Below are 23,430 nucleotides of genomic sequence, written 5' to 3'. Positions count from 1 at the left end.
AGTTATCACGTTTTGCATATTTCCTTCTAAATCGAGTTTTATCTGCGGCAATGTATGATTCATAAATGTGATTTACGATACCCTGGTATAATAATCGTCGTGCAATCGGTTTATCAGTTTATATCAAATATAACCGTTTATAATCTGAATCTATATTCATAGTTCCTTGAGCATGTGTACACAACAGTAAGAATCAGATAAGAATGAATTCTACACCGATTTATGTCACTGAAACAAGAAATAGGAGAAGAGTTTAGCCGTATTCGGAAGAAAAATCTTGGTCACGATGCAATATTGAAGATTTCAAAGATTCTGAGGCCTAGATACATCCGTGAAAGGACCGGCAAAGATCAGATTTAAATATGTACATTTCAATTACGTTTTGTGACCATCTCTTTCAGTCTATGCGTTCATTTGGTCAGATAAACCGTAGCAATTTACGACAGAGAACCTTGAAAAACTATCGTTGATTCTTGCAACGAAAATTGTGAGAACTAAATGCCGATACGTAAGAACATAATAATTCGTATTTCGTAAATATAAGTATAATATGCATGTATTATGTGCGTATATGCATCCTGCATTATGTGGCGTATACCCTTACATAATATGGTATATTTTCTACACATAAGTTGAATATTCGAACACGCTTTAGCCGCATAAAAATCCGCAGTCTATTAATAACGCTTACATAGTTCTTACAACATGAATGATTTTAATTAAAGTGCTGTATATATCTTTTATTTTTTCCCTCTCCTTTAAAAAAGCAATACTTATCTCTTGTTTAAGTATGCAAAATGATATTTTATTTATCGTTCTATTAACGTTCATCTTGTGATTGCATTTTCTCTGTTGAACATCTACGCCTCGTGGAGGAAGAATCTGATTTAAGGAAAATCATTATTTACCGCGTCTAAAGCTGCCCAGTGGACTTCGAACTTTTTTGGATAACCCAAGTTACGGTTACAATCTGTTGAAGACTTTTGCAATTACTAATTATATGAATTACCTTACCACGATACGCACAAGTATTGGGATATTTATCGTAGGAAAGCTTTTATACGATCAACCTTATCTTACCGCATTGTAGTACATTAGTACATTATTATACTTTTGCTGACGTATTCTTCCCATTTATTACTTCGATCGATCGATAGTTTAGTCAAGCGTCTAAAAGCCTAGGTAAAGTTTTAAATCGTCATCGACGTGGACATTATTAAAACTAGTTATCTGAGTATTTTCGTTACTAAATTAAATGCGTATCTAGATGAAAGAAATGTTAATCGTAAGGTGTGAACTAACAAATTATTAAAAAGAGATCCTTTAAATTGTATAAAACGAAAAAGAGGATATCAAAAGGCAGAAGAAGGTAAACATCGATTACGTCGCCTCGTTAGCCGACGTATATTTCCAGAATATCATTAAAACACGAGACGAAAGAATTAAGCGCTGTGATAATGAATGAGATTGTTTTCGGATGAAGAAACTTGCTTATAATTAAGAAAAGGAAATTCAGCCAAAATTAATCTCTAACGGAGAGATAGCGCGTAGAAGATTAATTAAATTTATGGAACAGGTGATTCAGTCGCGTTTCTCGGAGCTTGAAAAATAGCGTTTCTTCAAATTATTCATGTCACTTCCTATTCGCTGCGAAGGATCTTGCTGAAAGATCCTAAAAGATTAAGAAGACGACGCAAACGGCGCTGTAATGCATGTACAGGACCATATAATTTCTTGCAATTATTATTTAAGTATTGGGTTGTTCCAAAGATTTCTTTCGTTTTATAACGGAACAACAGATGCACAACATTTTTTGTTTTATATTATTTTATTGAATTATGTATAATCAAAATAAGAGAACAAAATGAATCACACATAATTCAATAAAATAATATAAAACAAACAATGTTGTTCATTCGTTATTTCCTTATAAAACGAAAGAAACTTTTGGGACATTCTAATACTTGTGCAAGTTGGGAACAAGACCGAAAATCTATACAGGATGTGATTCGTTTCGGTAGTGGACAGTGGATATGACATAAGGACAATGAAAAGTCTTCGTACGAACGTATGTCCTATCTGACCTTGTTTTAGAATTATAGTCACTTTTGTATTACAATAATCCACGACAGTTTATCATCGTAGAGGGTGATCGAAATGATCACCCACGGTTCACACGCAAGATTGCAGTTATCGTGTCAGAGAATTTCGCAGTCTTTCAAAAATTCCAGGTGCATGTCGAATAATACAGACCGACGATAGCCACTTCGAACACTTTCTACAAAAATAAGCAGTTGCGAATTAATGATACAGAAAAATGGCTATAAATTTCGTAACAAGGTCAGACGAAGATACCATACATGTCCGTATAAACTCTCTTCGTTGTTTCCATGCCTCCTGTCTACGCCTGAAATCGGTTGTCCATGCCATGAAACACCCTGTACAAATATACAGCGCAATACAAATGAAACGCAATACGTACGTAGTAGTTTTCTATCGCAAATGTTAAAATACTTTCGTGACCCAGAATACATAGCACCAGCAGCAGCATGCATAAAACAATATCTCACTTTGTCTCGACATTTTCCTTTGTCCCGCTTTTTCCTGATCGTTAAAATTACGTACCAACGATGCAACGTGCTTGTATGCCGCAGTGGAATGAGTGTGTAGAGTCAGCATGGAAAAGTACATATAATAACGCCTCCCGTTATTTCCACGAATTCTATTTCCATTTAGGAATAAAATTATGATACTTTCTATTTAAACCATCGTGGAATATTGTTGTCTCGAGAGTTGCTTTGAGAATTCGGGATGAAATGATAGTGAAGAAGAAGATATATGGAGGGTGCGGCGGAATAACACGTACAAACGGGCACGAGGTGATTCTTTGTGCAAAAATAAGAACAAAGTATGGAATAAAATTTGTTCATTTAAGGTTTAGTTTCTGAGAAAATCGAGTTTGAAAGTTTAGCAAGCATGAGATCGACATAATCGTGCTGCTGGACTTTGTCGGCAAAAATTCGATACGTACATTTGAACGTTTTAGATGAGTTTTTTAAAAAATTTATAATTTTTCTCTTGTTCTTTTCTTTTTTTGTTTTTCATGCTTTGGTGTGTGTCCTCTACCACTGGCTATGTCACGTTAATTTGAATTCGAATTTTTTCGAGTTTTACGGCAGTTATGGGAAATTAAAATGCACAACGTACTTTCCACGTTTTACAGTTTAATGTGTGTTTAATGTATTATTTAAGACTGTAAGTAAAAATGGAAAAAATAATGCGAAATAAAATAATGGATAAAACGTTTTATTTTGATATAATACGTACGAAAAAGTATGAAGTTGTGACATTCTATGTAAAAAAATAAATACTCGATTCCCTACAAAACGCTAAAGCTCGATATTTTCCCTTCTTCTCCTAGATCCTTCGTATGATACGACAGAAAACATTCCAAATTTCATTAAACGTCGCTTGTCTCATCTTGAGTCTCCTTCGCCCTAAAATCCTCTTAATTCGTTTAGAAACGAATAAGTCTCACGATTAATCCCTGGAAGATTGCGATTCAGTATAAATATTTTGGGAAAGCAACCCCGGCGAGTGTCGTCATCTGCTGGTTATCAACCGGTGTAGCCAGCCAGGATCGTTCGACAAGCGTCGACAAAGCCAGTCTCGACTCTTCCTTCGTTGCGGAACGTTGTCGATCGTCAAACACGCGTGCACGCGAAAATCCGCCTCGAATATCGCGAAACAGATCGCAAATGAGTTTGCAAATATACATGCTCTAATACGTTATCAGCAGTTTCATGTTCATTCTAATTAGATTTTTTATTTTTTTTTTTTTTTTTTTTTTGGTGTCAGCAAAAGCATATTGGAACGAAGATGAAAGTTTAATGAATGTTCTTCAGGTTCTTCCATTCCTTCAGATGGATACGTTCATTCGCAGTTGCCTTTAGGAATATATAATCGACAGAATGAGTAGTTCTAAAGATATGAGTACCTGGTTTGTCAATCCTTTCGTTTGATGTTTGTTGTTACTTTTAAGTGAATCCTTTCGAAAGTAATTAATCGCGTTAACTCTTTCATTCTCAAATGATTTAATAGCTACGAACACTTTTATCTGTCATTTCTGTTTCTTATTCTATTTTTTCTTTTTTTTTTTTATCTATCACCGTTGTCATTTCAATTTTAATCGTTCAAATACGAATAAAAGAACAAATCCATCTCTCCTAATTTAACAAACAAAGAAGCACGACCGTTTAAAAAAGAAATTAATACAAATTTGCATACGTGTTTTAACGACATAAATTTCGATTATCACGCACGAAGAAAGTAAAACATTTATAGGCTCGATACGAAGCTTCTTTCTAGAACATGGCCACTCGGCTGTACTATTTCCCCCGAGGACCTTCGTTCTGCCGATATAAATCGATCGGTCACTTAAGCATTCATGCAGTGCCTCCACATAACGGTCGTATCTTGTGCATTATAGATCGCACGTGCAAACGAAATGCACAATTTCGATATTCGCTCGTGAGATCTATACGCGAGATACGCGAACATTATATCCAGATATTTATTTACAATATAATGTAGAAGTTATATTGTAATCTTCGTTCAAACGTTTCTCCATCCATTTGACTGCTAATGAACAATGGAATGTTTCGCGCAGAAGACAGAGGGTCCTATAATATGGGTACAATGAATACAGAAATCAATGAAAATGAGATTAACAAAAGATTGAACAAGGTGAATTCCATCGAGGAATTCTACGCTGGTACCGGCGTCCTTGTCACCGGAGCGACAGGTTTCGTGGGGAAAGGTCTCCTGGAAAAATTGATGCGCGTTTGTCCGCGTGTCACCGTCATCTTCTTACTGATCCGCCCGAAAAGTAACCAAACGATAGAGCAACGATTTAAGAAGCTCATAAACGATCCCGTGCGTAGATGAGGTTCTCGTTGTCTACGAACGCCTTTGCCAAGCTGAACTCATCAACTCCGCGTCTTTCTTTTCTTCTTCAGATCTACGATGACGTGAGAGCGAAATATCCCTCGGTTCTCGGTAGAGTACAGCCCGTAAGGGGTGACGTGAGCCTGCCGAATCTAGGTCTCTCGCCGGAAGACAGGAATCTGTTGCTGAAGAAAGTGAACATAGTGTTCCATATCGCTGCCACGGTAAGATTCAACGAGCCGCTGAGCGCGGCTGTTAATATGAATACGAAAGGCACTGCCCGTATCATCGAACTGTGTAAGGAACTGAAACACGTAATCAGCATCGTCCACGTTAGCACAGCTTACAGCAATGCGAATCTACCGCAAATCGAGGAGAAAGTATACAGGTAAGTACGAATGACGCGCGAATGTTGTTCCGTGGTTCGATTTGCGACCGTGGCGTGTGACGAGTATGTTCGCTTATTGATAATTTTGCAGCACGAGTTTGGAACCTTCTACGGTGATCAACATGTGCGACAAACTGGACATCGAATTGATCAACATGTTAGAGAAAAAGATCTTGGAAACTCATCCGAACACGTACACGTTTACGAAGAATCTAGCAGAGCAGATTGTAGCTAGCGACAGCAAAGGTTTGCCAGTTGCGATAGTACGGCCAAGTATAATCGGTGCCTCGCTGGAAGAACCGTGTCCTGGCTGGCTAGAGAATATCTTTGGAGTTACAAGTATTTCTATAGATTTTAACGACGATAATTTGTTTGATGCTCTTTGCATCTCGCATAAGTAGAGTTGGTCAATTTGCCCTCTGCACGAGAGAAATTAGCTTTAACATTCCACACGCCATTATTAAAAATTTGAACGTATTCAAGGTCATCGTTGTTATCATGTACATATATGTATTTTTTTCTTTTTTTTTTTTGCTGACAATTGTAATTATCCTTTCTAGATATCTATTTATCGCTATATCTACGATAGTCGAGAATCGCGAGTAATTTCTACAGAAATTTAATGTTACAGACATCTTTCTGCAAATCAGCAAAGGTTCTGCGAAAGCTATATGGGGCAGGAAGGACGCGAGATTGGATTTAGTGCCTGTGGATTTCGTAGTCGACACGATAATGTGCGCCGCGTGGCACGTCACGCTACATCATCGCGATAATGAAGTTAAGGTTTACAACTGCACGAGTAACGCGTACCCTTTCAAGTAATGTTTATTGCGAATTCTTATCGGTTAACGTGATTCAATTATCATCAGAGTATCTAAAAAATTTTAGTTCATTCGATTGACACGAGCAAAGGTAAAATACAAAAGTTCATTTTTACTCGCAATACCTCGATTTAGAGGATTAGATAGGTAATTAAGATTATGTAATATTTCTTATTCCCAAGTTACTCTGATGGTAATAAACTGTATTTCAAATATAATTCGATCGATTCTATATGCATAAACGTTGCAATTTTCAAGATGGGGTCAGATGAAAGATGCCATCGTGAAATGTAGCATAGAAACGCCGCTAAATGGTACGCTATGGTACCCGGGTTGTCCGATGGTAGCTAACAGATATATTTACAACGCTCTACACCTAATCCTGCACGTTCTGCCTGCGTTCGTCATAGACATCTTTTTAAGATTTCGCGGTAATAAACCAATGTGAGTATTTTATTGTTTCTGCAACAACGAGAACAGTTTTTCTTTTTGTAGTAGTAATCTTTGTCCCTATCTATAATAATATTTAAAAATGGCATTTCAGAATGATGAAAATTGTCAAATATTGCTATCAACTCGTAACAGTGACAGCGTATTTTACCATGCACGAATGGACCTTCCAAAGGGATAACATTACCGACATGGTAAAGAAAGTGAAAATGTTAAAAGACGGCAATGTCGTGAAACTAGACTTGCAGGATATGAATTGGGAGAAATATATCGCAACATACATGATGGGAATTAAGAAATTCATTCTGAAAGAAGATCTTGAATCTATGGATGCTGCCAGACAACGATTATCAAAGTGCGTATAAAATGTATCTACGTATTAAAAAATGGGAACTGATATAAATATTTGTATATCTTCATTTATTTCAGGTTGTACTGGATACATCAGACAACTCAAATATCCGCTATAAGCTTTTTACTATGGATAATATTACGCGTTACGTACTGATCGTTCGAACGTTATTTCTTCTACTTTCTTTTTTTTATTTAATTCTTTACATTCACAATTTGTCCAATTTGGACATTTGGTAGAATTTTTTAGCTGTTTGATTATCATGTGAGTGGCTACCACCAGCGGGATACCATCTTCATGTTTGTTAGGTTATATCCTTTGTAACCTTCTACTTAAATGAAAAAAAAGTAAATAAGATTTTATGAAAAAAGGAATCATCATCCGTTTCATTTATAGTCAGGTCACTTCTTTTATAGTACTGCTTGTTTTGTCTATAAAATTTTAATAAGGATATATGTATTTATATGCATACGCTTTGAAATTTGTAAACAATTCATACATGACAATTTCTATACTTCATGCCGTTTGTTGTACAATATTTGCGAATTCTTCAAAATACCTTTGAATACACGTATCTTCGAAGATCCTTCCATTAAATTAAAACACAAAATAAAATGTGCTGAAATATTTAATTATTAATTTGTTCGCAAAGATTCTACGTCATGCCTTTGTGTAACGCTAAGCAACAAAACATAATTATATAGGGAAAAATAATAATATGTGCAACTAATATTTTGTATATTATATCTATTCGCGAAATATAAACATTTTTCCGCATGATAATACAAATTTCTTTCATTCATTTCAAAAATTTCCTGATGAAGAGTTTATTGAATAATAAACAATGATGATAAAAAATAAATATCTTTTAAAAATGAGATCGTTCTAAATTAAAATCTTTCTAACAAATCATCATTTATCCCAAAAACTTACTTTAGTCTCTAAATTATTTGTTTGTAAACCTTGTAAGTCTTTGACCAGTTTACATTAAAATATTTACATTATTAATTAAGAACCAACGCACTCGTGCGCACAACTTCACACCGCTGTGGGATAGTGCGACATTGCATCGTTGTGTGCCTATGTGTATTTATATGTTCTATATCTTATCCATAGTTGTATTGGTTTAACACCGGTAGCACAGGCCACGGCCACGAATACCACAGACCACAGTCTGGAATATAAAGGTTGGAAGCTCCCGTGGTGGGAATAAAGCTCATGATATCGAGAGTTGTGCTTTACAGGTCGGCCGCTACCACGATGCGTCGATCTATTTCTTAGAATTTTACATATAGCGCCATCCTATGGTGTGAATAATAACTACATACACTGAAGGTAAAGAATGTAAACTGAATTAAATGGCTTCGTAATCTTTATAATTTATTTAAAATACTTATACAGTATTTCGTCCGATACAGAAAAATGTTATTTAATTAAATATTAATTATGTGAACCATCAATAAGTATCATTATTTCGATTAAAAAAATATAACTTTTGAATCAAATATATTTTTAATACATTTATTGTATGTACATATTATATTTATATTATACGCATCTATTGGAAAATAAATTTGTTTTTAAATTTTGTTTAATTCATTAAAAATATTGTAACTATTAATATTGTACTATGTAATGCTTTCCGTTTTGCACGAAGATGCTCGTTCTTCACTACGACAACAGATAGTTCTTTACTATATTCGCTCTAATTTGGCCAACAATACATGGCCATGGCGTATTGGATTGAAATTTATTATCATCAAATAATTATGATTATAATATATGTATTACAATTGTACGACGGGGAACCGCAACCACACTTCAACCTTCTTACCAACTGAGGATGTATACATGAATTTACCGACATAACACATTGATATTGCAAGTTGTAAACACGAGATCGCGTTATACAACGAATCCTAACAAATAGATCAAAGCTCCATACCGCGGACAAGTGGGCTAACATTATCCGGTCACTAAGAGTCTGGCTCCGCTTACCCCTTACCACGGTAGTTACTAGACCTTTGTATATGATAACAACAAACATATACCGGTATCGGTACATTTTTTTCGATGATTGAAATCAGCCGGAGGTGTAAACAGTGTTATATGAATTCGTATTGTAACGTTAGCAATGTTAATCGCATGCAGAATCTTTATCAATATAATGAGTACATGGAAATTATTACAGCGTCGGTGTTACGATTTACTTTCATATAAATATTCGCTGTTAGTGATATTGACAGCATTTACTTGCATATTTATCGGCATTGTTCATTTTGGAGAGGTTAGAAATTTCATTTTCCTCATTGTTTTTCTATCTATCTATTTTGTTGATTATTAAAAATTTGTGTTTTATTGTTATCCATAGAATATATTTTATTAATTAATTAAGTGTGAGATAATATTTTGATGTAAATGTCAAATTTGCATGTAAATTTCGAGTTACTGAATTTCTTAAATTCAAAATAAAAATTTTTATTCAAATTAAATACTAACGTTTCAGATGTGGATAACATGGAGTAAAGAGAAATACGAAGCAGTGTTCCATTCTTTCAATGATAATATATTAGGTATCTCTTTCCAAAAAAAATTATGCCAACATGTTCCAATAGATGTTGTATATACGTGGGTCAATGGGTCAGATCCAGTCTTCTTAAAAAATCTTAAAGAACATGTTCCTATCATGGACGTTAACACAGCTGCTTCCAGATTTAGTGATAAAGATGAATTAAGATATTCATTACGTTCATTGGAAATGTATGCACCCTGGGTGAGACACGTGTATATTGTTACAAATGGTCAAATACCGAATTGGTTAGATATGGATAATCCTAAAGTTACACTTATTACTCATGAAGATATATTTTTAAATAAAAGTGATCTTCCAACATTTTCTAGTCCAGCTATTGAAAGTCATATTCATAGGTAGTATCAAATTCATTATACAACAGCAGTCATAACAGTTTATATTATCCAGTTAATATCTATTTGTAATCTTCTTAACAATGTAATTTTTTACTTTTGCAGAATTCCTGGAATTTCAGATAAATTTTTATATTTTAATGATGATGTAATGCTAGGAGCAGAAGTGTGGCCAGAAGATTTTATTACACAAGAAAGTGGCCAAAAAGTGTATCTTGCGTGGTGGGTTCCTGATTGTTCGGATGTTTGTCCTTGGGCCTGGGTGGGTGATGGATCATGTGATTCTGCTTGTAATACAACATTATGTGAATTTGATGGTAGCACTCATTGTTTATATTTATTTTGAAATAACAACTATTAAAAAATTTAATGACCAAACAATATGTGTAAACTTAAACTAGTATCATTAATCTTTCTTACAGGAGGAGATTGCGATAACACACCAGTTCCTACTGACAGTGAAGCTCTTGAGGAAGAGGAAGACTATCCACACAAACTTTTACAAGATCCTCTAGAAGATACTAACTATGGATTAAAATTTTTAAATATCTTTAGAAACAGGAGTATAAGTACAATGTGGAATGATACACAATTGTCTATTCAACAAACATTCCCAAACACAGTCACAAATCTAAAGATGCATGTAAATAAATCAAATTTCAAAAATAATAATTACGTGAGTTCCATTGAAAGATATTTTAATGAACAATTGTATGAAAATGATCAAACCGTGCCAACCCAAAAATCGATGATATCAAAAATGATAAATAAGATAAGACATCAAACATTGAACGTTACTGAGAGACGTCTGCAATTGAAACGTTATTTAAATGATGATATCATGAACTTACCACAAGTTAGTAGTACCACAAAAGCTAATCATAAACCGACTCATTCTGATCAATGGAAACTTCGAACAAGACAACTTGATACGTATGCCGAATCTTTGCTATATGTGAATAGAATATATAATATGGCCTATGGTTTCGAACATAGAAGAGTACCCGCTCATATGCCTCATCTAATAGATAAATGGATCGTTGCTGATATGCAACAAAAATTCGAGCACGAATTTAGAAAAACATCTAGCCATAAAGTTAGAAACTCCGAGGATATGCAATTTGCTTTCTCTTACTTTTACTTTCTAGCTAGTGAGAAACGGAAAGTACCAATTGAAGAAATATTTGATACATTTGACACGGATAAATCAGGGTAGTTATACTATTTTAAAATAGTAGTAATAGAAAAAGAAAGAAAATAACAGAAGTATTATTCAAAATAGTAATTCTGTTTCAGCACTTGGTCAGATAGAGAAATTAGGACTCTTTTATCTAGACTTTATCCACTTCCTCTTGATTATAGACTAGTCGTTGAATTTGAAAATGCAATAACGAATTGTTCAAATCATATAAAAGTTACTAAAGTATTAAATCCACCGCCTGGAGAAAGATATTTGGATTCATCTCTTGTGAGCAAACACTTTGTAAACTTTACATAATACTTAAATCTAAAAAGAAAATCTTCTATTTATAATAATAATTTATGTTTTTATAGCCGATTGTAACTAAGGAATTGATAGCAAAATGTGAAACGGTTTCACGAAAAATTAAAGACAAATTCAGTCAAGAAGAACTTTACCCACACGAAATAATTAAAGCTGGAAAAAATGAAATATTCGAAATGTTAACAAGCAACGTGTCTTTAACAGTACAACTTTTAGACGAGATACGTAGAAATCCAAAGTAAGTAGTTGTAATCATTTTTATATTGTTAGGATTTAACGATAAATAGAATAGAATAATTTTACTTTTATTTTAGAAAATTTATTTGCTTAAATGATGATATGGATCCCCTTCGACATTCTGAGAACGAAATAGTTCGGGCATTACTGAACGATTTTTATCGCTCACTCTATCCATTACGCAGTACTTTTGAATTGCCTTTGCAATATCGAAATCTTTTCACTCATCGACATAAGCTCCTTGAGTGGAGAACTAATCAAACAAGGGCCAGAAATTTGTTGTTATGCCTTATCCTTTTATTACTTCTTACGACTTTCTATCACTTATTTTATCATCAAGTGCGTCGATTATTCAGAATACGAGCACTACCCATATTACTCATTTAAGTCTAAAGTACAAATGCAAGAATAGGATAAATATATTGATATCTTTTAAACAGGGCAACATTTTCTAAACATTTTATGTGATATAGGATTGTGTTTTATACAGATAATTCCCATGCAAATTTGTACTATTTTAGCAGATAATTCATCTATTTTATTGTGTGTTTTACATCTACAAGTCCATCCACAATTTAGAAGTGATATTTGAAGAAAAAAAATACAAATCTCTTTGTTTGTTTTAAAAAATTCATTTAGAAGGTAACATTCATTGCTAAGAATCGATACTTTATAAGGTATATTGTATAATAAGGTATGAACAAATAGATATTTAGTGTCGCGTTAAAATTAAGTAAAACGTTCCTGTGATATTGATAAAGTACTGATTGTCTTTGTTTGTTTCTCTCTTAATAAAATGGAAGATTAGATCTCATAAATTTTTCTCCAAGATGAGTGTATCATGATATGTATATTAACTTTACACTGAGATTTGAGAAGTTATATAAGATTTAAAAAATGTATAGCAATTTTAAAGTGTTATTAGTTTATAGTATTTTAATATTTCTCTATTCTAATGTGTAGTACAATTTTTTACTAGAAAATTACCCGGTTAATAATTGTTGAAGATATGAAATGTACCAAATTTGTACTTACTGTTAAAATAATAAGGATATTATCATTGAAGTAGAATGCCATTAAACTGAATATCTTTTTAATTTCGCAGTTTGTATTTATTTTATTTTTAATTTGATTCGAATAAAGTTATACGTTATTTCTTACTAGTTGTATATTATTTATACACATCTCAAAAAAAAAAAGATAAAAGATATTTTACAGACTATAAAACGTTAATGTTTGTTTGAATCATATATTGCGTATATAATAATGTACTCAACAAGATGAAGTGAATGGCGTTAATTATTTTCTCGTAGTTCTAATGAGTTCTTCTATATCCGATAGCGCATAAATGCATCGAACTCAAAGCGTAACAGATATAATTGCCTTGGCATAAAATTTCTATGGGTTAATTCGTCTGTTAGATAAATTTCAGTTAGACTTAGAGTTTCTCCCTTTCAATTGTCTGTCGCTAAAATCAGGGTGCATTGAAAAAACCGCAGGGCAACCAACGAACGCGCATTTCCCAATACTATACTAATATCGCAATTATCATGTACCCTCTTCAACTCACCAGTGAGGTCTTGACACTATGGAAAAGTGGTTCCACAAATGGCGCTTCAAAATAAATAAAAATAAATCCAGTCATATAACCTTCACGCTGTGAAAACAATCCTGCCCACAGGTAACCATAAATAATATTCCAATTCCAAAGAAAGATTCAGTCAGATATCTAGGCATGATTCTGGACAGAAGAATGACATGGAAAGGACACATCATAGATAAATCCAAGCAACTTAAATTAAAATTAAAAAACTTCTATTGGCTCATTGGCAGGCAGGTTCTAACTTAAGCATGCAGAATAAAATAATGCTATATAAAGCCATATTAAAACCTGTTTGGACCTACGGGATGCAACTATGGGGAAACTCCAACTATGGGCTTCATAAAGGAACTTTATTTGTTTCTTTTTTATTTTTGCGCAACGCCAATTATATTTTTCTTTTATGTTACGTTCATTTCAGTAGATCTTCAACGATGATTTTAGGACGCGTTGTCCTAATTTTGTTTGGAATATTGTTCGATCGTTAGATAGCGGTGTTTATGCGTAAATTTCAGTACCAAATGGAGAAATATGCAGGTCGTGGATGCGCTCCCTTTGATACACAGAGACGTAACAAATCTTGTTACTCAGCACGCTCCCACGAGATTCTAATATAATCTAACTACCTTGGTTGTATCGCATGCTGTAAAGGCTAAATTGTGGCTGGCTTTACGAGGAGTTCATCATAAATGCGATTCGTTTCGGTTCTACAAGTATCAAAACTATGTTCCTACTGTCTCTTTCATCGAGACTCTGGCTCATGTATTATTAATATTTACAAGGAGTAGTTGCAAATACTAATCAGTCACTAGTCCTGGATTTAATATAAAAATAAAAAAAAGTAATAATTTAATTAACAACGGCCACAAGTAACGCTACGATGTAGTGTGATTAAAATTTCATTGCTGCGATCACGTGTCGTCGACGTGTGTATTGCTCGTGTCTCTTGATGCCAGGTGTTCTATAACGCGACAAGTGTCAGTGAAACACCCTATAACATCTTAGATATTGAACATGCTTTACCTCGGATTCAGGTCAGCTTTTACATTATTCTATTACGTTACAACGAATACATTTTCTTATTACTGGAAAAATACATTTCCTTCGACTGACCGTTTTGTATCAGCTGTGATGACATCTATTTTGCTTTTTCTTGTAATAATAATTTTTTAAGAAACCATAGATTTCTCAAGTCCCTGTGAAATCGTGTAGAACGTTCGAAATTGGTTTCATTTACAGTAAAGTGATAAAACGTGTTTAAAAAGAGCAAAGCGAAAGTTAATTAAAAATATGAAGAAAATAAAAAATTATTGAAGAATTTTTATAGTCGGATATCTCTCAGTATATAGAGGGTTAAAGGTATTATAAATTATAGTATTATATATTACTCTATAATAGCATTTTATATGTATATATTTTTTTAGTTTCTTTTTGTTTTAATAAGGAGAAGTAAGATTTCATAATTCCATTTCATTTGTTTCATTTTGTTACTTCACTCGTATCGTTTCTAAATGTCTAACATTTCTCGTTTTCTCGATAAAATTTTAGTCGAGTAGATATAGCATGTTATTTATACACATACGCTTTCGAAGTCGTAACAAATTCATACAACAGGATTTCTCTATTCCTTGCTTTTTATTGTACAATAGCATGTATGGATGTTTTGTGTACTTTCGTGTAAACACAAGCGTCCTAAAATCGAAGCATAAAAGATATAAATCTAAAATTTGCTTTAAATAACGCTACTTTTGAATATTTCTAAGTGTTTCCACTCGCTAGTGCCATATATTTAGTATTTAGAAAACTTTCGCAGATTCATGTCACAATCATATTGCGTCTTGTCATGACTCCGATATCTCTTGTTTGTCTAAAGGAGGACAATTCATATGCCGGAGATTTCGCGGGCCAACCATGCCTTCTTGTACTCTTGCGCATTCGCTCAACCATATTGCGACACTAGCTACTTCTTCAGCTGATAGACGAGATCCAATACCTAGTATCGAATTATAATAGAAATTTTATGAAAATTAATGTAATAATAATCACAGCAAAAAATTGGTTTTGTAAAGAAACCGCAACATAAAACTCTCAGATAATTTTGCAAGAAACTTGAAATTTACAAAGAATCATAAACGTAACACAAATAAACTTGCATAATTTTACAACTTGGCTTGTATATATGTATGTATATCGGTTTGTAATATAATTAAAGATCCTTTGTTATCTCACCAGGAACATTCGGATAGTACTTGAGCAATTTTGCGTCTATAACCTTCTTCTTCTTTTTCCTTTCAACCCTATCCTCCGTATTTCGTATGTTCTGTTTCTCGCTATAACTTTCTGCCGAAGTACTACTAGTCACACTTTTTGCAGATGCGTTTTCACCTTTCAACTTTTGTCCATTAGATCCCGGTCTCTTGCTTGACTCGACATTGCTAGTGGATATCTCGTTAGGTTCTATTTGTGAAGTTTCTTTGCTAGAGAAATCTTGTTTCGCTTCATCTTCAACCATCTTCTTCTGGCTAGCGTAACTTTCGCTTAATTGCGGCGTTATATCAGCTGTAAAAGAATATTTTTGTAAATTATGTAACAAATATGCGAATGAAATAATTTCTGGTAAGAGTGTACTTCTCGAAGAGTCTATGTCCTTTCTTGATACCAATTCTAAGTCTAAATTCGCGTCAGCTTCCGTGTCTTGGCTCGTAGCTGAACAAACCCGATCTATAGAAAATTTTCTCTTGCTCGATTCTTGATTTTCTGAATATTCAGAATCGTATATAATGAATTCTGTCGGATCCTCGTCGCCAGGATCTCTTTCGCTCCCATCACAACAAAGTCCAGCTAAATATCTGGAAAAGTGTTATCATTAATAAATTAATTTTCTCACATTTAATAAAATATACATTGAATAACGCTAAACCCTATAGATTTCAAGATCTATATGTATATACATACATATAAGTACAGTATATGTACTTCTTCCATAAATTTCTATATGTATAATCCTATAAATATCCTATAAATATCATTCATATCTTTTTCAACGCCCTATATAGGTACATTCTTCTTCCCTTCAGTTGTGTGTTTTATAGCTGCACGGTTTATTACCTATATCAATATGTATTATACATTTTGTAAGTTTTGTATATACCCATATATCTCCAGAAAGAATGTAACTGGAACCATAGCAGATCCTCCATCAGGTTCGTGAGTGAATAACTCGCAAATCATAGTCATTGTTTCAAAGAGGCTGGAACCTAAAAGTCCAACAGCGATTGCCAAGAATTTTTTCACTTGGCATTTTCGTCGAAATTTCCCGATCATCAAGATCAAATTTAAATCCCGACGATCCAAACACAAGCAGTCCCATAGCCTTAGTATCGTTTCCACAGGCAACGTTTTATTGTAATCTATTCAAGAAATATTATTTTTCAATGTCGGCAAAAGATGCTTATCTAGATACACAGTTTAAAAACTTCTCCACCCAGATCACAAAATTCTACTTTAAAAAAATAATAACTAAGAGTTATTTTATATTATATATTTTATTTAACATATCTAAGAAATATGTAAATGTTTGATATTTATAATTGATAATTGTACGTCCAGTTAATAAGTAATTATATTTAATATGATTATTTCATTCATTAGCATCAATAATTAGTAATTAGAATAAATGTATGTATTAGTATGAATATAAAACACAGACCAAGAAGAACCGGTGGTATTAAATATTAAATATGGATAATCGATCAAAAATAATATATTCAAACAGTTAATAAAAAATTCTATGTTGCTCTAACAATTCATATACTTATACATATGTATTCGAATAATTATTATCGATACCTCCAAACTGTCGAAGTAAAATCCTCAGAAAACCGAGAGTCAAACCGGAAGCGGTATTCGGTGGTGGATACTCCAATCTTAATTTCGTCGGTGGTTCCTCACCATTGGCCAACGCTCGAAAATACGAGCTAGACCATCGAAGTAAATCGTACGGTTGCGTTCGAATAGCGGCCTTGCAGAATTCCTTCAGAATTAATGGCAAACTCGGTGGCACGATAACTTCATGTTCTGAAACCGATTGTTCTGCAACAGACATATTTTTCAATTTTTCAAACTTCAACAAATTATTCGTATATTAAGTACTATAACTTTTGAAAAAGGAACGAGAGTAAAATCTTAAGGGGGAATGCTACTTGATACGAAGTGAAACTATGATTAACTTGAATATCGTAGTACATTACGTTAAGTATACTGTTTGTTGCCATTTCGCGGGGTTTCGTCGTCTAGGAAACAACATCGATGAAAAGTGATCAATTCGTGGTAGGAATAGTGTCGCTCAGCTTCACTTGTATTCTATTTAACCCGCTTGTATTCTTACGGTCATCTTCAATCCAATTGTAGTTTTCTAATATTAAGAAATATTTATCATTTCTTCGTTTAATTTTATATTAAATATTTTCTTAAAATATTGATATGTTTTTGCTTGCTAAAGTACGAATAAGATTAAAATATAAACATTTGACGATCACAATTAGATTAAATATATACAACTCGTTAAGAACACCGACGAGGTACGTTAAGAAGAATCGATTGATAAAGAAGTTCTCTTTTTATTATTGTTATCATTCGTCAAGTTGAAAAGCTTTATCCTCCGGTTTTACATATAATATTATTAATAATAAAATTAAATTGTATATATATATATATCTTTTCAATATAAATAAATACCAAAATATTTATTAAAGTATTTCATTTCATACAAAATAATCAAAAATAAAAATAAAAATATTTCTAGATATATGTAATAGAATAATTATATTTAGCACATTAACAGCCGTTGTTGCAATATATATTATTCTTTTTATTCAAATTAATTATAATAACTAGTAGAAATATTTTTCGATTACTAATGTATAATAATATAACTAATATATGTTTATGTATTTATATTTAAAATCAAACTTATTTAATCTTATTGCCTTAATTAGAGAAAAAACATTACAATTTTTTACTTCAGAATTTCTATGAAATTACTGACTGCAAATGTGTTTTATTCAGATTTATGTACATGTGAATTATCAGTCATCATAAACGTAAAAGAGTTATTTCGAATACTTTGAGACGACATTTGTTATTCAGTGACAAAATTATTTACAGATATACTTATGCTTGCATACAATATAACTCGTTTAAAATAAGTTCAAATATTCTCTCTGTTAATGTGACGTAAAGAACAGATGCTTATAGATGGCGTCATTTTCGTAATTTTGGAGGGATAACGCTATTCAATATGGCAGCGATTGGTGTTATGCGTTTGTGAACGTCATAGTGAAAAGACCGAGTCTAATGCACCAATAATCGTAATTAAGTCAAACGCGTATTTACATATACATTAAATTAACCGGATTCAATTTATATATATAAGAAAATACATCTTTTCTAACAAAAAAGAGTAAAATGTCGAAACCAGATGAAAATGTAGACACAGGGGACACAGGAGACAATTCGAATGGATCTTCGGCCGAAACCACGTCATCCCGAGGTGGTGATTTTGAAACAAAGCTTGAAACCGATCGTAGTAAACGATTCGATTATTTACTAAAGCAAACTGAAATATTCTCACACTTTATGACAAACAATCAAAAGGACAAGGCTGGGAGCCCCTTAAAGATCAAAGCTGGGAGACCCAGAAAACAGCCAGAGACCCAAGTAAAATTCGATTCTGGTGATCATAGGCACCGTAAGACGGAACAAGAAGAAGATGAAGAGTTGTTGGCTGAAAGTAACGCCAGTGTCGCGCCAACCACTCGTTTTGAATCATCTCCACACTACATTAAGTCTGGTGAGTTACGAGATTATCAAATACGAGGCTTAAATTGGATGATATCTCTGTATGAGCATGGTATCAATGGTATCTTGGCTGACGAAATGGGTCTGGGTAAGACTCTACAGACTATCTCATTACTGGGATATATGAAACACTTCAGAAACATTCCTGGCCCACATATAGTCATTGTTCCCAAGTCTACGTTAGCTAACTGGATGAATGAATTTAAAAAATGGTGTCCGTCGTTGAGAGCAGTTTGTCTCATAGGAGATGCAGAAACTCGAAACACTTTCATCAGAGAGGTTATGATGCCTGGAGAATGGGATGTTTGTGTAACATCCTACGAAATGGTTATAAAGGAGAAGTCGGTGTTTAAAAAGTTCAATTGGCGTTACATGGTAATCGATGAAGCTCATAGAATAAAAAACGAAAAGTCAAAGCTATCTGAAATTCTGAGGGAGTTTAAAACTGCTAATCGCCTTCTGTTAACAGGAACACCTTTACAGAATAACCTTCATGAACTGTGGTCTTTGCTCAACTTTTTATTACCAGATGTGTTTAATAGTTCAGATGATTTTGATTCTTGGTTCAACACTAATAGTTTCTTAGGTGATAATTCATTAGTCGAGAGATTACACGCTGTCCTTAGACCATTCCTTTTGAGACGTTTAAAATCTGAGGTAGAAAAAGGACTGAAACCTAAAAAAGAAATCAAGGTCTACATTGGTCTCAGTAAAATGCAGAGAGAATGGTATACCAAGGTACTTATGAAGGACATAGATATAGTTAACGGTGCTGGCAAAATTGAGAAGATGAGATTGCAGAACATCTTGATGCAGCTACGTAAATGTTGTAATCATCCATATTTATTTGATGGTGCAGAGCCTGGACCACCTTACACGACCGATGAACATCTTGTCTATAATTGTGGTAAAATGGTTATTTTGGACAAATTGTTGCCAAAGTTGCAACAACAAGAATCCCGCGTTCTTGTATTTAGTCAAATGACCAGAATGCTAGATATTTTAGAAGATTATTGTCATTGGAGAGGTTTTCAATATTGTCGTTTAGACGGTAACACAGCGCACGAGGACAGACAACGCCAAATCAACGAATATAACGCACCGGGAAGCGAGAAGTTCATTTTCATGCTGTCGACTCGTGCGGGTGGTTTAGGTATTAATTTAGCAACGGCGGACGTAGTAATTATTTATGATTCCGATTGGAATCCGCAAATGGACTTGCAGGCGATGGATCGGGCTCATCGTATAGGTCAACAGAAGCAAGTCCGTGTATTCAGATTCATTACAGAAAATACAGTAGAAGAAAAAATCGTAGAACGTGCGGAAGTTAAATTGCGTTTAGATAAGCTAGTTATTCAGCAGGGGCGATTAGTGGACGCGAAGCAGACAGCGTTGAACAAGGACGAAATGTTGAACATGATCAGGCACGGTGCAAACGAGGTATTCGCATCGAAAGATAGCGCCATCACGGACGAAGATATAGACACTATACTTCAAAAAGGTGAAGCCAAAACCGAGGAAATGAAACAAAAATTGGAAAGTCTAGGAGAATCTTCTCTGCGTAACTTCACTGTGGACGCACCCACGGATTCCGTCTACCAATTCGAAGGTGAAGATTACCGCGAAAAACAAAAGATTCTTGGAATAGGTAACTGGATAGAGCCACCGAAACGCGAACGTAAAGCCAATTACGCGGTCGACGCTTACTTCAGAGAAGCTCTCCGAGTATCAGAGCCAAAAGCCCCGAAAGCACCTAGACCACCAAAGCAACCGATAGTCCAAGACTTCCAATTCTTCCCGCCACGATTATTCGAACTGCTCGACCAAGAGATATACTACTTCCGGCAAACGGTAGGTTATAAAGTTCCAAAAAATCCAGAGCTTGGATCGGACGCTGCCAGAATTCAAAAAGAAGAACAACGTAAGATAGACGAAGCTCAACCATTAACCGATGAAGAAGTTGCAGAGAAAGAGAAACTGCTTACTCAAGGTTTCACGAACTGGACAAAGAGAGATTTTAATCAATTTATAAAAGCTAATGAAAAATATGGTCGTGATGATATTGAGAACATAGCCAAGGAAGTAGAAGGGAAAACTCCCGAAGAGGTGATGGAATACTCGGCTGTTTTTTGGGAAAGATGTCATGAGTTACAAGATATAGATAGGGTAATGGCTCAAATTGAACGAGGAGAAGCAAAAATACAGAGACGAGCCGGGATTAAGAAAGCCTTAGACGCCAAAATGGCAAGGTACCGTGCTCCTTTTCATCAGTTGAGGATAGCGTACGGAACGAACAAAGGTAAGAATTACACCGAGGAGGAAGATCGATTCCTCGTGTGTATGTTGCACAAGCTTGGCTTTGACAAGGAAAATGTATATGAGGAACTTCGTGCCACGGTCAGATCGGCGCCACAATTTCGTTTTGACTGGTTCGTAAAGTCTCGTACAGCTTTAGAACTTCAGCGGCGATGTAACACGCTAATTACGCTCATCGAGCGCGAGAATCAAGAACTGGAGGAGCGAGAAAGACAAGAAAGGAGAAAGAAAGGCGGCAGTATTGGTGCAAAACCTGCGTCCAAGCGAAAACAAGAGAACCTACCAGCTCCGCAAGACAAACCGCGGAAAAAGAAGAAATAAAAAACTTAAAGGGAGATACGTGTCATTTGAAAAAACGAATTTAACCACGATATAATAATCTTTTCATCGTTCATTCTCCATTAAAACGATCTGTCATCGTTTAAATTTAAGGAGAACCTGTAAACTTTTTTGCAGTTTCGCCATTTCTTCATTCCCTGCGAGATTTACATTTCAGTATGATTACGTTTGACTCGCTTTTTCTTAATAACCATCGATAAATATTTGGAGTTAACGGAAGCAAGCAACTAACAGAATAAAACAGAAAAACGGCTTAAATTTCGTTTTGTGGCACATCAAATTTTTCATTTCTTTTTTCTTTTTTATAATGTACGATAGTTTCTGGCGAGAGTATCCAAAATATTAATTTTATATATCCATAACTTTTAAAGTAACGCTTCCCACAACTTAAAACTAATACTAGTTATTTTTAAATTCTACTCGTCAAAACCTATCATACATCATGAAAAAAAAGTCAGAAATTCAGTGTATCCCAAAATGAAGTTCAGCCGGAGAACGTAATTATTGATATCGTTAATAAACGTATTATTGTAATAAATGGATTTTCACATGTGACATTAAGAATGATAGCTTTTATATTTATATGTACCGGATGATCTATTTCGATTTATCTTATGAATGTCAAAGTGGTGTTTGTTTCTGACATTGATGAAGTTAAAGGAAAGCGAGGCTTTTTTATACATATATATATATATATTATAATTATCATAGAAACGTTACACTTGTCAATATATAAACCACATACGTACCTTGATTTAATTTTACATAATTGTAATGCAATATTACGTGAACAATTCTATTTATTTGCTATGATTTTAAAAGGTATTGTAATTCGTTTTACGAATAAAATATCATGTGCCGTTTCATATGAAAATCTAAAGTGTTTAGTTGTTGATTATTGATCACCTTATGTAAAATTGAAATGACGATAATTAAGATACGATTATGGTGGATTAGAATATGAAGATTATGAACGATAGAAAACACAATCGATTCTATTTTCATGTTTCTGAATATATAATTATATGTATAGAATTTCAGAATTCTTAGTACTGAGTGAAGAAAAGATATTTAGGTTTATATATAATATTAGGTTTATTTGTGTTTAAATCAAATGTAATTATGAATAATATAATGTCGTAATCACACATACATACGTATATTATTTTAAACGATGAATGTATTATTGTTCGTATAGTTTAGGAAATCGATTATCGAAATGAGATAAATCACAAATTCTTTGTTGAACAATCATCGGTTTTTAAAGTATATAGATGAAACATTTAAAAATGATTATAAATACGATTACATTTCAAAAACTTACATTCTCTTCGTGCAACAACTTGAAGAAGTTATTATAACATATATATCAGCGTTTATACCGAAATGCTTAATCATTTTAAAATTATTATTTTATTCGTTTTCTAGAAGAATTTTTTATATTCTAATTTTCATTAATCCAGTTATTGGATACAATTTACAAGAGAGCAAAGCGTTATTACTTTTAAATGCATCGGAAAGTTGAATTAACCGATAATCGGTAAAATATGCATACAAGAGTTTCGTGGTAAATTTAACAACAAAAAATTGATCATTCATTGTGTACATACAATCATTATACTACTAACTATACTATTATTTTATAACTATATTCGATGATATATTACTAGAAATTATTGATTTTACAAGATC

The 23,430-nt window shown here is 33.6% G+C and overlaps 4 protein-coding genes across 15 annotated transcripts in view; 3 read left to right on the top strand and 1 right to left on the bottom strand.

Moving 5' to 3' along the window:
- Nucleotides 1-7,731, top strand: part of LOC122573300 (putative fatty acyl-CoA reductase CG5065) — a 45,904-nt gene extending 38,173 nt beyond the window's left edge. For 6 of the 11 annotated variants that reach the window (XM_043739439.1, XM_043739437.1, XM_043739435.1 and 3 more), the window contains 7 exons: nt 4,670-4,935; nt 5,019-5,335; nt 5,427-5,674; nt 5,967-6,153; nt 6,415-6,600; nt 6,701-6,961; nt 7,036-7,731. In XM_043739439.1, coding sequence (XP_043595374.1) covers nt 4,690-4,935; nt 5,019-5,335; nt 5,427-5,674; nt 5,967-6,153; nt 6,415-6,600; nt 6,701-6,961; nt 7,036-7,114 — 1,524 coding nt within the window. In that variant the 5' untranslated portion in view covers nt 4,670-4,689 and the 3' untranslated portion in view covers nt 7,115-7,731. Of the gene's footprint in view, nt 1-3,682; nt 4,469-4,489; nt 4,936-5,018; nt 5,336-5,426; nt 5,675-5,966; nt 6,154-6,414; nt 6,601-6,700; nt 6,962-7,035 lie in introns of those variants that run through there. The other 5 variants (XM_043739430.1, XM_043739440.1, XM_043739431.1 and 2 more) reach the window with 5 other exon arrangements.
- Nucleotides 7,732-8,994: 1,263 nt separating this feature from the next.
- Nucleotides 8,995-12,783, top strand: LOC122573334 (N-acetylglucosamine-1-phosphotransferase subunits alpha/beta). Its single transcript, XM_043739526.1, has 7 exons — nt 8,995-9,245; nt 9,465-9,886; nt 9,989-10,200; nt 10,306-11,095; nt 11,180-11,351; nt 11,438-11,625; nt 11,702-12,783. Exons 1-7 carry the CDS (start codon nt 9,093-9,095, stop codon nt 12,009-12,011), a joined length of 2,247 nt encoding a protein of 748 aa, XP_043595461.1. The 5' UTR covers nt 8,995-9,092; the 3' UTR covers nt 12,012-12,783.
- Nucleotides 12,784-14,840: 2,057 nt separating this feature from the next.
- On the bottom strand, nt 14,841-17,830 carry LOC122573335. 2 transcript variants are annotated; one of them, XM_043739528.1, is made up of 5 exons: nt 17,074-17,822; nt 16,376-16,634; nt 15,853-16,073; nt 15,454-15,783; nt 14,841-15,217 (listed from the first exon to the last, which is right to left on the bottom strand). In XM_043739528.1, exons 1-5 carry the CDS (start codon nt 17,327-17,329, stop codon nt 15,066-15,068), a joined length of 1,218 nt encoding a protein of 405 aa, XP_043595463.1. In that variant the 5' UTR covers nt 17,330-17,822; the 3' UTR covers nt 14,841-15,065. The 2 variants fall into 2 exon arrangements, with proteins under 2 accessions (XP_043595463.1, XP_043595462.1); XM_043739527.1 differs by having other exon boundaries at nt 15,454-16,073; nt 17,074-17,830.
- Nucleotides 17,831-18,502: 672 nt separating this feature from the next.
- On the top strand, nt 18,503-22,618 carry LOC122573332 (chromatin-remodeling complex ATPase chain Iswi). Its single transcript, XM_043739522.1, has one exon. It carries the CDS (start codon nt 18,691-18,693, stop codon nt 21,718-21,720), a length of 3,030 nt encoding a protein of 1,009 aa, XP_043595457.1. The 5' UTR covers nt 18,503-18,690; the 3' UTR covers nt 21,721-22,618.
- Nucleotides 22,619-23,430: the final 812 nt, after the last annotated feature.

This window comes from Bombus pyrosoma, linkage group LG12, assembly GCF_014825855.1.
Source record: "Bombus pyrosoma isolate SC7728 linkage group LG12, ASM1482585v1, whole genome shotgun sequence".
In the NCBI taxonomy this organism is placed as follows: Eukaryota; Metazoa; Arthropoda; class Insecta; order Hymenoptera; family Apidae; genus Bombus; species Bombus pyrosoma.
The sequence above is the reverse complement of the archived record's forward strand: the minus strand, read 5'-3'. Positions and strand labels throughout refer to the sequence as shown.

Bases quoted from the DNA above. Each gene is read 5' to 3' on its own strand.
- LOC122573334 (XM_043739526.1), top strand. From the start codon at position 9,093: ATGTTAATCGCATGCAGAATCTTTATCAATATAATGAGTACATGGAAA. The intron at 11,096-11,179 runs GTAGTTATACTA...ATTCTGTTTCAG, and splicing joins TTTGACACGGATAAATCAGG to CACTTGGTCAGATAGAGAAA. The intron at 11,626-11,701 runs GTAAGTAGTTGT...CTTTTATTTTAG, and splicing joins GAGATACGTAGAAATCCAAA to AAAATTTATTTGCTTAAATG.
- LOC122573332 (XM_043739522.1), top strand. From the start codon at position 18,691: ATGTCGAAACCAGATGAAAATGTAGACACAGGGGACACAGGAGACAAT.
- LOC122573335 (XM_043739527.1), bottom strand. From the start codon at position 17,329: ATGTCTGTTGCAGAACAATCGGTTTCAGAACATGAAGTTATCGTGCCA. The intron at 16,635-17,073 runs GTATCGATAATA...TTTCTTGAATAG, and splicing joins TTTACTTCGACAGTTTGGAG to ATTACAATAAAACGTTGCCT. The intron at 15,218-15,453 runs GTGAGATAACAA...ATTCGATACTAG, and splicing joins GTACTATCCGAATGTTCCTG to GTATTGGATCTCGTCTATCA.